General features: G+C 40.8%; 3 protein-coding genes across 3 annotated transcripts; 1 reads left to right on the forward strand and 2 right to left on the reverse strand.

Annotated features, from left to right (window-relative positions):
* The first annotated feature begins 562 nt into the window (after nt 1-562).
* Nucleotides 563-2,783, forward strand: LOC133416294 (cytochrome c oxidase assembly factor 4 homolog, mitochondrial). Its single transcript, XM_061703104.1, has 3 exons — nt 563-718; nt 973-1,290; nt 2,202-2,783. Exon 2 carries the CDS (start codon nt 974-976, stop codon nt 1,247-1,249), a length of 276 nt encoding a protein of 91 aa, XP_061559088.1. The 5' UTR covers nt 563-718; nt 973; the 3' UTR covers nt 1,250-1,290; nt 2,202-2,783.
* On the reverse strand, nt 1,539-4,170 carry LOC133416383 (olfactory receptor 2A1/2A42-like). The gene is made up of 2 exons (XM_061703234.1): nt 3,994-4,170; nt 1,539-2,696 (listed from the first exon to the last, which is right to left on the reverse strand). The coding sequence occupies exons 1-2, from the start codon at nt 4,168-4,170 to the stop codon at nt 1,842-1,844; spliced, it is 1,032 nt and encodes a 343-aa protein (XP_061559218.1). The 3' UTR covers nt 1,539-1,841.
* A 2,687-nt stretch (nt 4,171-6,857) lies between these two features.
* On the reverse strand, nt 6,858-16,248 carry ubl3a (ubiquitin-like 3a). The gene is made up of 5 exons (XM_061701934.1): nt 15,519-16,248; nt 10,322-10,430; nt 10,053-10,139; nt 8,103-8,180; nt 6,858-7,640 (listed from the first exon to the last, which is right to left on the reverse strand). Exons 1-5 carry the CDS (start codon nt 15,543-15,545, stop codon nt 7,588-7,590), a joined length of 354 nt encoding a protein of 117 aa, XP_061557918.1. The 5' UTR covers nt 15,546-16,248; the 3' UTR covers nt 6,858-7,587.
* Between the last annotated feature and the right edge of the window lie 651 nt (nt 16,249-16,899).

Consider the following 16,899-nt stretch of genomic DNA (forward strand, 5'->3'; position numbering starts at 1 on the left):
TAACTATATAATAATCACTTTAGAACATTTAGCTACGGAAGAATACAATGATTGAACAGATAGTGTTTATTGAACACCTAATGAGACACGTGAAAGGCATGAAAAAAAGCTTTCCCTTGAAAAGCAATACGCAGGTTTAGCCAACAGATGGCGCGCTTTTTGAGTGCGTCAAATGCTAAAAGCAGCGAATCATATTAGGCCAATAAGAGTGATTCAATGCTTCAGAAAGCCTCGGCTTCTCCATACTGAACTAATTCTATTATATTATGAGCTCTTGTTAACTCTTGTTTGCAGTATAGTACCTGTAAAATTGTAATTCGCATTGAAGGAAGCGGCCGTGCTTCAGGGGAACTAGTTGACTGCTGCACCAGGTCTCGAACTTGTTTCTTCACAAAGACAACCCAGAAAACACCTTTATTTAACTAAAATAATATGAAATATATTATCAACGTATTATGTACAGCCGAAATCACAACACTGCATATTTTGATATTGTGAGCATTTTACTGAGTATACACACGTGCGTAGGAAAGATTTGACAGTTACACCCGGTCCTACGCTTAAATGTGTCCCCCTGTAACCCGTAAACCATAATCCATTTTTTTTCTCTTCTGGTTTTTAATGTATGTTATTCTTATTAAAGGTTCACGATTGTGTGTTTATGTTTTTTCCCCTTCGATTACTGGAAACACGGAGCCAATCAGGGAAAAGATAACAGGTAAGGAAATATGCATTTAACGAACAAACAAATGGCGGACGTAAGGTGACTTCTAAAAGTCAATCAATCAAGTTACGTCAATCAATCACCTCGGCAGTTATTGTTCACCACATTTGGAACACATTGTATGATAAATTGTTAACAGTTAACCATATAATCATGGATGACATTAAATAACTAACACAAGAGGAAGTTAGACATAAATGGCATTATTAAACTGAAAGAAATATTCAACATGTGACATTTCTGCACAGAATGACATCACCCTCTCCTCACGACCGAAGCGCGAAGAAGATGCCGGGCGCCAGCGATGACGACGGAGAAGCCGAAGACCCCGTGGAGCAAATGATCTCACGCACGGGCTGCGCTGATCTGCACGAGGCGCTGCAGGACTGCATGGCCGAGCATCAGGACTGGCGAGCGTGCCAGAGCCACGTGGGGGCCTTCAAAAAATGCATGCGCGACTACCACAAGGCACGGCAGGAACACTTAAGCCAGGGCCGGCGGACGGGCAAGACCACGTCCACCTAAGATCACACCCACCCGGCAATAGATCTTGACCAGAGGATCAGGTCTGTATTCAATTTGATTTTACGCGAGACCTTCAGAGCCTGCAAACACAATCAAAATGATCAATGTCGAAAAAATGCTCACTGTGTATAAATGCGTAATCTGGACCAGGTCTGAACCATACTTGGTTGTGCACCTTCTAACCCTGAAAACACTTCGAGTAGAAGATTAAATGAAGATCGGACAGATATGTACGTATGTCTGAACATACCACAAACACAATCAACAAATCTGATTTAATGTTATCAGTGTAGATACATGTTCAATGTACCAACAACAAATGTTTAAACTGGATCATTTCTGGAATTCATGCAGTAGTAATATACATCCAGATATAAACAAAGAAGATGCTCACACAACTGCTCAGTAAGATGCAGTAATATTAGTCATTCTTCACAGAGGATAAAGAATAAATGCCTGTGAATATTATGTTGTCTGTCTACAAGTGTTGCTACCATTTGTGTTCAAATATGCATTGCTTAAACTTGAAGCATTATAACTACCGCAGCATCCACGTTAGCCCTTCTATGGCTTTTTTCATTGTGTGTTAGCATTAAGCTAGCGGACTTTCAGGCATTAAACACACAATGTGTAAATCTCTATTTTTGTTTTGTTTGACAGTGTATTTTAACTGGGAGTGGCAATAAACAGCTTCAAGCTTCTTTTTCGAAGAGTTGTTCACTTTCTCCCAAATTGAGTTGAGTCGCCGCCGTGTAGCGCGCGTATCGCAAAGAATCGGCCGAGCGACGCTGCGCATCTCGGAAAACTCGTGAGTCGGGTCGCTCGTAAGTGGAGTTGTGACTGCACGTCCTATTGGAGCACCGTCCACAACTTTTGAGGGTCTGACGTGTTTGCTGTGTCGGGTGCTCCTGATGAGCCTGCTCAGCGACTCTTTAATCTCTTGCGTCTGCAGCGTGTATATGACGGGGTTGAGCACGGGCGGGAAGACGGAGGTGAGCGACAGGATGACGATGCGGCCGTCCGGGTGGATGTTCTCCATCAGCGTGAAGGTGATGAGCAGCGGGATGAAGTAGATGGCCACCAGCGAGAGGTGGGCGACGGAGGTGCGGAAGGCCTTGAGGCGGTCCCGGACGGCGGCCACCTTGGCCAGGGTGCAGCCGATGGCCGCGTAGCTGAGCAGGATGAAGGCCAGCGGCAGCCAGAAGATCACCGCCGGGTACACGCAGCTCACCACGTAGTTGGGGTAGTGGCTGTTGCAGGCCAGCCGGTAGATCTGGCCGTGGTCGCAGAAGTAGCTGTTGATCACCACCGACTTGCAGAAGGACAGTCGGGTCAGCAGGCCCGTGGCCACCGCCACCAGCAGCCAGAAGCTCAGGATCAGCGACAACATGAAGCGGTGCGTCATCCTCACCTGGTCGAGCGGCAGGAACCTCGTCATTTCATTGTGCTTTTTCAGGACCGTGACACGATTAAAGTATGTCAAGAAACCAAAAAACACAATGCAGTTTTTTGCGTACCTTTCAAGATATCAGCGCACCTTGGGAAATTCTCAACTCAACTTTATTAATTTATTATATATCGCGGAGTCTTCAGGCGAGCTAACAAATGATTCCTAGGAATTGAATTATTGGGAAGGGGTTCTAGAAATGAACCGGTTTTTGATTCCCATCTACAGCGATAGGTGAGTATAGGCTTTGAACGAGGGTTAGTGTTGCAGTTCGGTCAGTCTGAGGGCAAGGGTCCTCAAATACAAACCCTAAAGGGCTGTGAAACATTTTTTTCAATAAGTCAAAGGTCCCTTCATCGAGTTGACTCAGGCCACATGCGATAATACTGCAATATTTGAAAAGACACGTCATTTTCTGCTAAAACAACCAACAAAAATACAAACTGAAATAAATTTTCATTTTGACATAAATCAAATGGTTGAATAAGACAAAACATGAATCCAAAGCAAATATATCAGGAGGATGTAAATAACATTTTTCTTTTAAAATATAAATACAAAGAACCACAAAATAAAAATAAATATGCTTTGGGGCGTCGCACTTCCGAGTGTGTGCTACTGCGTTCATTTGTGTGTTGGGGGTTTAAGCGAGAAATTATATCCAAATACAGACTGGTAAGTGAACCCAAATACAAGATAAACAACAACAACAATAATCAAATGAGCACACTTACAAATGATATCTATGAAGAATGCTGTTAAGTTAGCAGCATTTGCACAGTTAACATACTTGTTGTATTATGCCCTTATTCTGAAAGACAAAGCGCGCCACTTTCAGTGACGGATTGCTGCTGAATTAGCGATGGGCACATGGTAACGTTTACTAATTAACATCCCAACAAACAAAAAAAAACTCATTCTGGTGAAACAAGTAATGACTGATGCTCACAAGGCACTTCAAATACGCTTGTGTGTAGTTACTCAATTTGTCATTGACGCACATTGTTGAACGAAACTTAAAATCTGATACATGCTACCGTCACAATGTGTAAAAAAACAAATTGGTGCCATTTGCCTCTTGTAACGCTCCCAAAATAATCTCACATTTCTGTCGTTTTTCAACTCAAAGTCTGATCATACACACACTCAAAATGTATACTGGCTAAACTCAGGCAACTTATTTTGTTTTTAAAAGTACATTGCATGAAATATAGCCATATAGCATTTATGCTAATAGCTTGTTGACACAAAGGACATTACAACAATTCAACAAAAACAAAAAAAACTATTTTAAAAATGAACCAATTACATTCCAAAAATATTTTAGGTAACAGGACTGTGATAAGAGTTTAACAATCCCAGTCATACTTAAAATATAATCAATACAGAAAAATAAATAAGTGAACTTACTTTTGGCCTGCAGAGGAATTGAATGACTTCCTGTGGACCATGTGACTTGCGGAATATTCCACATTTTTCAGAGGGGGCAATGTGTTTACTGAGTAAAAACCCATTGATATGACCAAAATGTCAATTTAAACTAAATTGTTCTTTTTAAATATAATAAACTCAAGGTATAGTTGTCATAAGGAGTAACACAATATTGTAAAAAAAAAAAAAAAAGAAATTCTAAAGGATTTAAATTATTATTATTATTTGTTTTTTTCCTCTCGTGTTCAAGGTAGTTTAAATTCATCTTGTAAATTGTAGTTATTAAATATGAAATCCGATCAATGTGCAGGACATTTTACTTAGTAAAAATTACACTTAATTTTATTGTGCATTTACACACTTTTATTTCCTGGGGACTCAAATGGCAGCGATTCAGTGGAATGGCCCAAAGTGTTTATTGTAATTGTGACACTTAATGCTGTCAATTCACTTAAAAGGTCACCCGAGACGGCAAACTTGCCTGTGATGCCACGGGACTTATTATTAGGAGTTATCATTAATAATTAGCTTTCCCAGAGAGATTTGCAAGTGCACTGTGAGCTGTTAGTAATATTGTGACACGCTCCAAACACTAATATTAGAAACGGCAGGCACCATAATAAACATCTTTCATCAGAAGTGAAAATGATTCATGTTTGGATGGCGTACCTAATGAAGTGACCATCTAGTGTTTTAGTTCATTATATTTTTTTTATTTTGGTTGTATTATAGTCTCCTAAGAAAATGTATTGAAACTTGTTACATTTATATTCAAACAGATATGAAAATGTGTATTTTTATAACTCAAATTCACAAATGATAACTGTTGAACCTTTGTTGTTTGGATAGATAAATGTCATAGAAATGTCAGCCAATCACAGGGCACAAACAACCATTCACACGTACAGGCAATTTAGAGTCTTCAATTAATTTGGATTTGAACCCGGTTCCTCGGAACTGCGAGGCAGATGTGCTAACCAGTCGTTCACTGTGCCGCCTTATTGTAAATTGAAAACTAAAAATATTTGTTAAATATTTCTATACATAAACGGTATATTGAATATTTGGGAAATAATGGGTTAATTTGTAAAAAATGTAAATGCAAATATTTGTGAGAAATGTGCACGAATAAACACTTACTGAATCATTTGTAAATTGATTTATTATAAATTGGAAACTAAAAATATTACTGAAATATTTTGTATGCTTACAGTTTTGTATATTGAACATTTTGTATTTATTTTGTTGAATAAGTGGATCATTAATTTGTTATAACAATAAAAATATATTTGTAAAATAAACAATTGTACACATACAGTAAATAATTTTTATTTATTTCACACAAACAAAATTGGTGGATTGATTTTGTTTGTAAATAATGAAAAATATATAGAAAAATATGTTGACATACACTATATTTCCCCCCCCCGAATTTAAATAATTCTTTGATTATATTATAGTTAAATGAATTATAAATCAATTGCAATTTAAATACTTATTTTAAAGATTAATAAGCAGCTGCTGCTGACTTGATATATCATCAACAATATTTATTTAAAAAAAAAAAAAAAAATATATATATATATATATATATATATATATATTGTGGTGAAGAAGCGAGTCATTAAAGGAGACAAACAAATGTGTCAGAGAGTCACTCCAGAGACGGTGGCTTGTTTTTCCCACCTGTGCTCCCTCCGGGCTTTCGCAACTTCACTAATTGAGCCTCAGGTGACACGCACGCACGCACGCACGCACGCACACACGCACACCACACACACACACACACACGCACACACACACAGTTTGTTTTGAAATATTCACACCATAGTGAAGTGACAAACTTTCAACTTGTCGCGGCGAAAACTAGTTCTAAGCTCGAATGATATCTGTAGTTGACAGAATGCTAAAAAAACAATGCTAACAAAATGCTAACATTATGCGACTAACAGGCCAAAAAGCTTTGCAGCAGCACGCACTCATTTACCATCCTTCAAAAATCAACCTTTGTCTGCTCCAAGTTAAACATTGTATTATCCATGTTGCAGTTACATGTTTTGACCAAAGGGTGGCAGCATAAGCAAATTTTAGCAGTTTAGGTGACATTTGAAACAAGCACACACACCTGCTCATATTCACTGTGACGACAAAGTTCTGTATCCCCGTCTAGTTACCAGACTTTACTAACTAGTTACCAGTATCGAGTGATTTCAGTCCACAATAACTAAGTACTAGTAACTATCTAGTTACTGAAACTTAAGTCGTCTCTTATTGTACTCAAGTTAACTACATTTGACTCTCACAGTACGCAATTACTGAAGCGACAAAGTTTACATCAAAACTAGTGACCATCTAGTAACTAGTATCTTCAATCAACAGTAACAAGTAGTTCAGGGATAGGCAACTTAAAAAACGGGGACAACTTAAATAATACTGTTACTAATCTATTCTCACTGTACTGAATGACTAACTTGTTGCTTTCTAGTTAATATCTGTTGCTACAGTAATCAGTCATCTTGCTGAATTGAAAATTGTTGACGTGCACATAGTGTGTAATCATTACATGTACTGTAAACACCTGATATGACATCGCCTGTTAAATCTTACGACACACACACACACACACACACACATATGATGAGTTCATACTTAACCAACACAATAAATGCCACGAGGTTTACACGCCTTTAAAATCTGAACTGAGATCAGCAAATCAAGTCATCAGTCATATGAGACTTCAATAAGCTTTATTTAGTTTACAGGTGTGTGTGGGGGGAGCTATTTATAATTGAAAATGTTGATTTCATGTACACGTGATTGCAATAAATGATCATGTTGATCAATTCACAATAATAATAAAAAAAAACAAAAACAAAAAAAACAAGCGCACATCAAATAAATCTGTCAATCATGAGGCCAGAAGCGAAGCACACATACAGTACATGCAGAACAACTCTTAAATACAAATAACATACATACATACACTTATACGTACGGTTGTTATCGAATGTGCCTAAGTAGCACACACTTGTGTTGTGCAAAATGGATGTCATTAATAATTCATGATAATTAGAAGAAAAATATGAATATTCACAAAGAGAAAAGACCAAATTGAGGACAACACTGTTGTGGAGCGTCTCTTCTTCTTGGCAACAAGATGGCCACCAGTGTGTGCGCGTGTGTGTCTTGGTATATTAGTGCACTTGTTAGAATTAAAAAAGAAAAACAAGGCATCACCGTGGCAACCAGCTCCCAGCCAGTTACACAATGTGTGTGTGTGTAGGCTTACAGTGTTGAGGAAAAGAAAAAGAAAAAAGAAACAACAAAACAAACTCCAAACTTCAGTTTAGCGGCCCAATGTAGATGTGTTGTTGTCACGAGATAGTGGGGACGGACCCAATAAGGCAGGGTGGTGGTCGGGGGGTCCGGATGACAAATTGGAGGTTTTAAAGGGTTCCATTTACAGGATGACACAGCAGTTACTCTCCCCGCTCTTCTCCCGGTTCCTCTGACCTGAACACAGAAACCCACTTGTCAATATAGTATGGAAACACTTTAAACCCGTGATTCTCAACGGGTGACACATATTAATATAATACGACCTCGGATAAGCGGAAGAAAATTTATGAAATATATGTGGGCCACGGATAGTGTTGGGAAGATGACTTTGGAAATGTAGTTGGTTACAAATACAGGCTACTGTTGCAAATGTAATTGTAGTGTATTTATTACAATTACTTTACCCAAAGTAATATAACTAATTACATTTGATTAAGTTTTGATCACTTTTCTTGATTTTGAATGAATGCATCAACAGGACCCTTGGATTTCTTCCTCTAAAAAAGTGGATTAAAACCATAGATTTGGAAACAAAATGACTAATATGATGTTTTCTATGTACATCATTACCAATATAATTGTTTTATGTGTAAATAGTTTTATGGTTAAATAAATGACTAATATGCAGTTGTTTACCTTGGGAGTTGGGCTCAGGCAGCGTCTCCCTGGCCACTAAGTGCATGACGGTGGTCTTGCCCAGAGGAAGCTTCAGGCCTGCCATGCAGTCACAAACACAAACATGGTTAACACCAACAAAGTGTTTTCATAAATTAAAAAAAATAGAGCATTTTTGTGTCTTTCAACGGAAAATTGTAATATTGTGGCTGAACAGTGTTCTAATTTGTAAATACTAAAATCGAAGCAAAATTGAGTATTAATGACCAAATAGAGTGTACTGTTTTCAGGGCAAACTATTACATTTTTGAGAACAAATTAAAAACTCCTGTTACTAGTGTTTTAATGGCATATATAAAAATTGCTTTGCCTAACTGCAGCAGTTCATTTATTGCTGAAAATCTGCAAAGTAGCAACTATATATATATATATATATATATATATATATATATATATATATATATATATATATATATATATATATATATATATGTTTTGTTTATTTTTTTTAATTTTGTATATATATATATATATATATATATATTTTTTTTTTTTTTCTTCTTTGTATATATTTTAAAGCTTTATGAGACTTCCTATTAAGGCTGGGGCTATCGAATAATTTTTTTTAGAATCGATTATTCTACCAATCATCCCATGGAATATTCAAGTAAATGCATAAAAATTTATTTTGCATGACACCAATACATAATTTGCACGTGAGGTGCAGGTGTTATTTTTGTCCACTTGGGGTCGCCATCTTCACCTTGTACAGGTCTGTTGTGCTGTGACTTTGGATGTGCGTGGCTTTAAAAGACAGGGCCCGGCTTGGTGAGTGATGTGGGAGTTGGCCAATGAGAGTGTGGTATGAATGTGGTTGTGACGCATTTATTTGGTTACTGTTGGTATATTATACAGTGTTTTAATGGCAACATATTGCATTTTGTTTTGATATAGTTACATGAAAAATATATTTTTAGGCAAAATGGAATATTATAATTTAATGGTAAACTACTATTTTTAAAGGTAATATTTACTCTTCATATGAACAAAAAAACATTGTATTTAAGGCAAACCCTGACAGGAAAACTCTTTGTTTGTCATTGCACTCATAAATACTTTTTGGTGCAGATCCGGATAAATGTCAGAAAGGAAGCGTCTGCCCCTGACACCCAAAGTCAACTCCGGACTGCGTGTCCCCGACTCGCGCTCTCTTTTCCCCGCGCCACTTCCTGTCTGGCTCAAAGGACGCTTGTCATGAGCACTAAGCTTCCTCTGTTCTGCTGCTCGGGAAAAAAAAACCACACGCCACACAGCAAAGAGCTTTCCAACAACACTGTGTGTGTGCGCTTGCTTGCTTACATGTGTGTCCGTGTGAGCCTTTGTGTTTGTTTGAAAGAGTGTGACAGAATGTGTGTGTGTATAAGTGTCCATTTGTTTGTGAAAGTGTGAGTGTGTCTGTGTGTGTGTGCCTGAGTGTGAGAGTGTTTGTGTAAGTGTGAGAGTAAATGTGAGAGAGGGTGAAAGCGTTCGAGACAATGAGAATATGTGAGAGTGTGTGTGTATGAAAGAAAGTATGTGTGAGTTTTTGTTTCTGAGAGTGTGAGAGCGAGAGTTTGAATGTGTAAAAGTGTGAGGATGTGACTGCGTGAGAGTGTTTGAGAGAGTAAGATGTGTGTGTGAGAGTGGCGAGTCAGTGAGTGAGTGAGGGACTGTGTGAGAGAGACAGGGAGTGACAGAGACAGGAGACCAGGAGTGACAGAGTGAGTGAGTGAGGGTGTGTGGAAGAGTGAGAATGAAAGTGAGTTAGTGTGTAAGAGTCAGGGAGACTGTGTGTGCTCGGAAGAGTGTGAGAGTGAGTGTGTGAAAAGTGTACTAGAATGAAGGCGTGCAAGAGTGAGCTTTGGCGAGAGTGAGTGTGTGAGAGTGTGTGTCTGATAGAGTGCGAGAGCGTCCGCGCGTGCGTGTGCGTACCTCCAAGCGTCACGTTCCCGTGCAGGAAGCGTCCCTGGTAGATGAGCCTGAGGATGTTGGGACTGCTGACTTGCTCTTCCTCCCAGTCTGCAAACATCAAACATGCACATGCACATTTCTTTCTTTCCTCTGACTTTTTAGACAACTTTTGCCACATCAAATGCTATTGCAGTGAATTCAAAAACATCATTATTTGCGCAAAATATCATAATTTGCCTTTAAAAGACAACTGAAGGAGTATTGTAATGAAGACGGAGTTACCAGCTCACCCATTGGCCAGTTGTCATAAACGTGTTTGGCGATGTCCGCCGCAGAGTCGTCGGGAGAGAACAGAAACTCTTTAGTCTTCCCACTGACCAGGATGAGTCGCAGGTTAATCTGAAAGCACACACAAAGACAATCAACAATAACAACGAGAGGGAATTCCTTTTTAGAAAATATATTTTTTTCATGGCAAAACTGAGTATTTTCGTCATTTTGTACAAGTGGATGTATTCGCAGAAGAAATCATCAATGGGAATGTAATTTGAGATGAAGAGGAGGGGACCCAGGATTGAGGCCTGGGGCACAACCGTGTTTACTGGAGGCGCCTGGGAAGTGAATGTTTCAAGTTGCTTGTGTTAGCTCCCATAAAATTTTATTAGATTCTATGCACTGTTGATACACGTGTGTCAGCTCCTATAAACCTGTGTTGTCTTCTATAAAATAGTTAGCTTGTGCTCTCTTGTATGATCAAGTTAGCTTGTGACGTCTCTGATGAGCTACTAAACTTGTGTTAGCGCCTATGAGCTTGTGGTTGTGTTATCTTGCGTTAATTCCTATGAGTTTGTGTTGTTTGTATTAGTTCCTATGAGCTTGTTATCTTGTGTTAGCGCCTATGAGCTTGTTAGCTTGTGATAGCTCCAATAAGATAGTATTAGCTTGTATTAGCACCTATGCACTAAAGTTAGCTTGTGCTAGCATATAGGAGCTTGTGTTAGCTCCTATAAGATAGTGTTAGCTTGTGGTAGCTTCTGTCAGCTCCTCCAAAATTTTGTTAGGTTGCGGTAGTTCCCATGAGCATGTGTGAGATCCGATAACATTGTGCTTGCGTCAGTTTGTGTTAACTTGCGTTACCTCCTATAGTGTTAGCTTTTTTCACGAACTGTTAATAATGAGTCAACAGTCAACTCCTGCAGGGCGTCACGCATTCACGCGTGAATGCAAACACACAGCACGTGCATGCTCGCCTGCGCACCCCCAGCGGCCAATTGTGATGACATCATCACTGAGGATGTCAACACCGCCGCCAAGCCACTGACGTAACAAGTATAAAACACGGGACCTTGACCCTCCTGCTTCATTGTGTGTGTGTGTGTGTGTGTGTGTGTATTGTGCACAGACACACTAAGGCGGAACAACGTGACCGCTGCTCAGTGAGCTAAAGCTAATATTGATGTTTGCTACTGGTGAGTCCGGGCATGAGCCTCAGATCAATTTCGAGCGCACTTCCTGTACTCTGCTGGACCTTGTCAAGCATTAACCATGAGATGGGCTGATGTGAAAGTCTGTGACCACTTCCTGTGGAGCGAGACGCTAATGACTTCCTGTTGTAGTGTCCTGGAGACATGCACTCTAAAGACACATTGACTATACGTACTGTAGTGTCTGTAGACATGCATCTGCCTTCCTTGAAAACCCCAACCTGATTTTCAAACCCTAATCTTGCAGTGAATCCCTAATAGGCTTGACACCGCACTTTGAAACCCTACCCCTAATTTAAAACAATAGCTGCAGTTTGAAACCGTAACCTTAGCTATCCCTAACCTTATGGTGAAACTCTAATTTGAAAAAAGAACAGAGAAACACACAACACTGACACAAATTCATAAACACTAATACACACGCTCCCTTTCACACACACACACACACACACACACACACACACACTGACAGACACCCTACGGCTGTGCAATATAGCCTTAATATCGGAGAACTAAACCATAGATGTCAAAACTTCCTGTAATATTGTAAATGTGCATATATTCTTTATTTGATGCCGTTTACTTAAACCTACTAAGTATTTACCTAAGAAAATATGTTTAAAACACCGCATCTACTCATCTACAAGAGATTGTGTAGCAACAAAAGTGTCACTGAACACAACATGTAACAAACGTTACATATAGTACTCTTATTGTGAAGTCGCACCACCGTAAGTACTCGGGTAAAAAGCACTACAATGTGACTTACAGCGTGTAATGCACTTGGATAAGCGAAAAGTACACATTGTATTTTGTTTCTTACAAAAGCTGGTGGTTCAAATGCTAAAAACAATTTCCTTCTCACTCAATCGATGTCACTTCCTGCTGCCTCCCCATCCTACCGGGTCCCAGGAGACCCTCCCCTGCCTCCTTCCTCCTCGTTTTCCTGCAGGAAGTCTGCGGCGAGCCCAAGACGGCCTGGAGGCAGGATTAGCACCACTGACCTTTAACACTGTTCACAACCATCCTCATGAGGAGTCTTTCTCAGACCAATACATTTGCTACATCACAGGTTTGAATATTATGTAAATTTGAAATATGACGTAAATATTCCACATTACTAATTAAACCGTGAAAACAATGTGTGCCAGCTGGGGTTTGAAGACAGTACAGACCAAACTAGATGATGAGTTTAATGTTTGGTTACTTCAAACGAATCGCAGCCTTCGACACTCGCACATAGTTTTGTTTTTCAGCGCTACCAAAAGGCACACGCTGGGGTCCGAGCGGACATTTAAAGGGCAAACGCACACGTGAGTGAGAAAGAGGAGTGAGGAAGATGAGGGAGGAAGAGCGGCCCCAAGTCAACAGTTGCATCCACAACGCTGATTTTTAAGGACATAGCTCACCATGTGTGCGTGGGAGAGTGTGTCTGTGTGTGTGTGTGTGTGTGTGAGAGAGCGCGACTGCAGGCAAGCAAAAATGTCCTCTGTGCTGGAATTTACCAGATGGCATACAGGCATGTGCGCACGCACACACAGGAAGACTCTCTCACACACACGCATAAACACCAATACACACACTCTCGGGAACACACACACAAAAGATATACACGCGAACACACTTTCATACAAACATAGACACACAGCACGTGCACAAAATTCTCTCAAACACACACACACACACACACACACTTGTTCAGACTCTCACAGTGATGGTGCACCATGAATATTACCCGTTATTCTCCGTGCTCGTCGCTACACAAATACAATAAATGTGTTTTTGCACATCCAGGAAGGTCAGTGAGAATAATGGAGAAAGGAGACCACAGGTTTCCTCTCAAAACAGATCTCCCCCCCCCACCACCCAAAAAGATGAACAAGTCAGACATTCTTTGGACCCGCCCGAGTGAGGTACAACCTGCCAACACTCACTCAAGAGATTTTCCACTTAAAAACACACGCACACACAAAGACCCACAAGTTGCTGGTTCTGTTACAATCGGAATGCCAAAGGGACAGCAGGAGCGTTGGTAGACGTGTGAAGAGGAAGGGTCCAACTACAGGATGTCATTATTCATCACACGCGATCAAGAGTACACAATCGGTTGCGCAATCAAACAATGACTGTGTGTAGTGTACTTGTCCGTCAATGTGGGACTTCACACGCGTGACAGCACATGAACCCTTGGGCGGGGTTGAGATGATGTCACGCGCATGTCAGCGTGGCCATGAAAACACACGCACACATTCAGCGACCCGCTCCACCCTTCTGGTTAAGTCCCACTCGTGTCGGGTTCTTTTCACTCTCCCAGAAATGTGTCAATCAAAGTCTGCGAGGGGGCCAGTCAAAAATCCAAAGACGCACAACTCCCATTGTAACATGAGTTAAAACAACAGAGAAAGACAACTGCCTTGAAGTCAATTGCCTTAAGCCAAAAGATCAACGACGCACAACTGCCTTTGTACCACATTCAAATCAAAAGGCACACAACTCCCTCCATAAAATTGAATCCAAACCTTAAATCCACACCTAAATATCAAGACACGCAACTCAGTTCGTACAATGAGTCAACACATCAAAGACACATTGGCGTTTCCTGTTAGCTGCCGTTACAACGCACAGAACACACGAACGCCTTTGAGGATTCATCTTGTACTTTAGAGGTCAGGAATAAGACACGTGATTATAGCCATAATCCATGATGTCGTGCTATTTTTAGACACTGGAGTTGTGTGTGCACCTACTGTAAGTGTGCGTTGGGTGTGTATGCGCGTGTGTGCGTACGTCGCAGTCGCCTTGCCACTTAGCTTCCTCCCCGCGGCTTAATGGACCCTCTGTTTTTCCCGAAGATCAGCTTCAACCCGCAGGAGCGCGTGAGTTGACCCAATAGAGACCGCGCCGCTCAAAGAGGCCGACCCGAATGGACGCAGTCGCGGCGATGCGAGGGCGGCGAAGCGGAAGGCCGCACTGCGACATCATGGCAAGAAATCGTGCCGCTAATTCACTCAACTCCCTTTTTATTAAATCAGAAATATATATTGTTTGTTCCATCTATGTGCGGCATATAGCTATAGACAGAACAATTTAATGCTCTTCCATTGGATATCAAAAGGTACAATAAACCTGTCCACCTGTTGCCATTCACAGTATGAATGAACGGCCTCCTTGACCGTTAGGTAACTCCACGAGCACTTTACAACTGAATGGAATAGCAAATGAGGGAGCTAACACCGACCGATCCTTGTGGACAGACAATGGCCTCTTGGCCAGGTGGCCTAATGGCTTTCCCCCTTTTTTGCAATCCAAAAGAATGATTCCATACGTGGTGTGGGCCTGCCCCTGAAATGGAGCATAAATAGTTGAGTTTTCCACACAAACCCTTGCTAGTGCGTCCTAACGAAGCCTTATTGAATGAATTGATGCAGCCTGGCGAAACACCTAAGAGAAATAGAACAGTCCAGTTGCAATCAATTCAATGCCCTGACAGCTTATCTTGAATAGATTGAATTAGAAAATCATATTTTATTTCTTTCGTTACTTATTTAGTAATTATTTCTTTGAAGAGGTATAGTAATCCCCGCTATATCGCAATTAAGGTTTGTGGCCCCGTGAAACCGCAGATGTGTTTATTACATTTTAAAATACTGTTGTCCAATTTTTGTGTTATCCATTGCTCTTGCTCCCTCTCTCGATATATGCATTTAAATGAGTTTTAAAAAGCTTTGAAAAGTGTAAGTGCCGTACATGCTTTAAAAGCATGCTTAGGGTGTACAGTATTTAAATAGGATATTTGTCTATCGCGCATTTCACTTATTGCGGTCTGGAATGTAGGAATGTGTACTGTAATCATTTATTATTTCATTTTGGATGATTTGTTTTATTGTGGTTGATGTTTAATGTTCAGTTGAGTGATGAAAACACGTTTAACACTTTAGGTTAGAGAGTGTAATCATGCAAACCCTTGTGTGTGTGTGTGTTTTTTATGAGAAATAAAGCTCACCATGTCTGCTGGCGTGCTGGATGTCATCTTGCAGGTCGTTCAAACCCAAACATCCAACTTCGGGTACCTCGGGTCAAAAACGGCCACTGCCTGAGATGGTCAGCAAGTGAATGTTTTGTCTATTTCTTTGTTTGTTTATTTTTGAAGGGGAACAGGCTAACAAATCTTAAGTTGGCCGCGACGACTAGTCTCAGGCAGGACCAGCACACCGAGCCAGACTGTCGTCCGTCCAGGTACGTCCAGCTCGGTCCAGGTTCGTCCTTTACTGCGCCGACATTTCTGCTAACTAGCTCGGAAGGAAGGCAAGCGTCGACAACATGTCTGCCGCAGAGTCCGCTCGCAAGGCAACCTTCTTCGGACGCTTTTGCCCCGTGGGGACCGCCGCCGTCGCGGTCGTCGTCGTCCCCCTGTCCCCCCCTAAACTCAAACAGCGTTCCGCCGTGAGAAGAAGGAAGAAGACAACGAAGGAATGAGAACAAGGAAGAGAAAGCTACGCCATGTCCGAACCAAAACAAGCAGAAGGACATTCTTTGAATCGTTCTCCCGCGGATGGAAAAGTCAAACGATTTGAGGGGTGAAAAAAGGTTGACAAAATACGTGGAAAGCGAACGGGGGGGGGGGGACGACGGTGGTCGGCGTTCCGGACTCGATCGTCGACGACGTCACCGCTTGGGCTGACAGCGACTTGATTGGCGAGTTAGCTTGTTAGCCTGTTAGCTGTCATCGACGACACGCCAAAGCTCCGAGGCACGACCACACGAGACACATCCTATTCCGTTTTCAGCATAAATCGTTCCTGCTCGCTTTCTCTAAATTCGCCTCTCCAAACCGTTTAGTCGAAACCCCAGAATGAGCTTAAATTTGTTTTGATAGTTTAACAGATACTCGTAATGTGAACGTAAAGGATTGTTGTCGTTATGATCACACTGGTGTTTTATTTTGAAGTCAAGGCTGCTTGGCTTTCTGGCGGATGATTTTTATCTGCGCTGCTTGACTCTTTTCTTCACCATTATCGAACAGGTAATTCGATTGTCCTAGGTATGCACTTTTTTCGGGAGCAGTTGTCCATCCACCCAGAACTTCACCCTCCTTTACTTTATTCCTTCACGACTTCACTTCTTTTTCATATTAGTTTACTCCATTTACCATTCACTTATTTCCTTCTTCACTTCAGTCATTCACTAACTAATTCATTCACCAACTCATTACTCATCATTCATGGTCATCTGTCTTCGTGAGATTTCATCGGACTCGCATTTATAACTTTTAACTATTTTTGCTTTACAACAGCAACATCTGGTGGACGGTTGGGATATTACAGGACGCACTTCACAATGCCCAATTTGGATCAACTCGATGGCGGCATAACGGTATACAGCAT

The sequence above is a fragment of the Phycodurus eques genome, chromosome 17, assembly GCF_024500275.1.
Source record: "Phycodurus eques isolate BA_2022a chromosome 17, UOR_Pequ_1.1, whole genome shotgun sequence".
Classification (NCBI taxonomy): domain Eukaryota; kingdom Metazoa; phylum Chordata; class Actinopteri; order Syngnathiformes; family Syngnathidae; genus Phycodurus; species Phycodurus eques.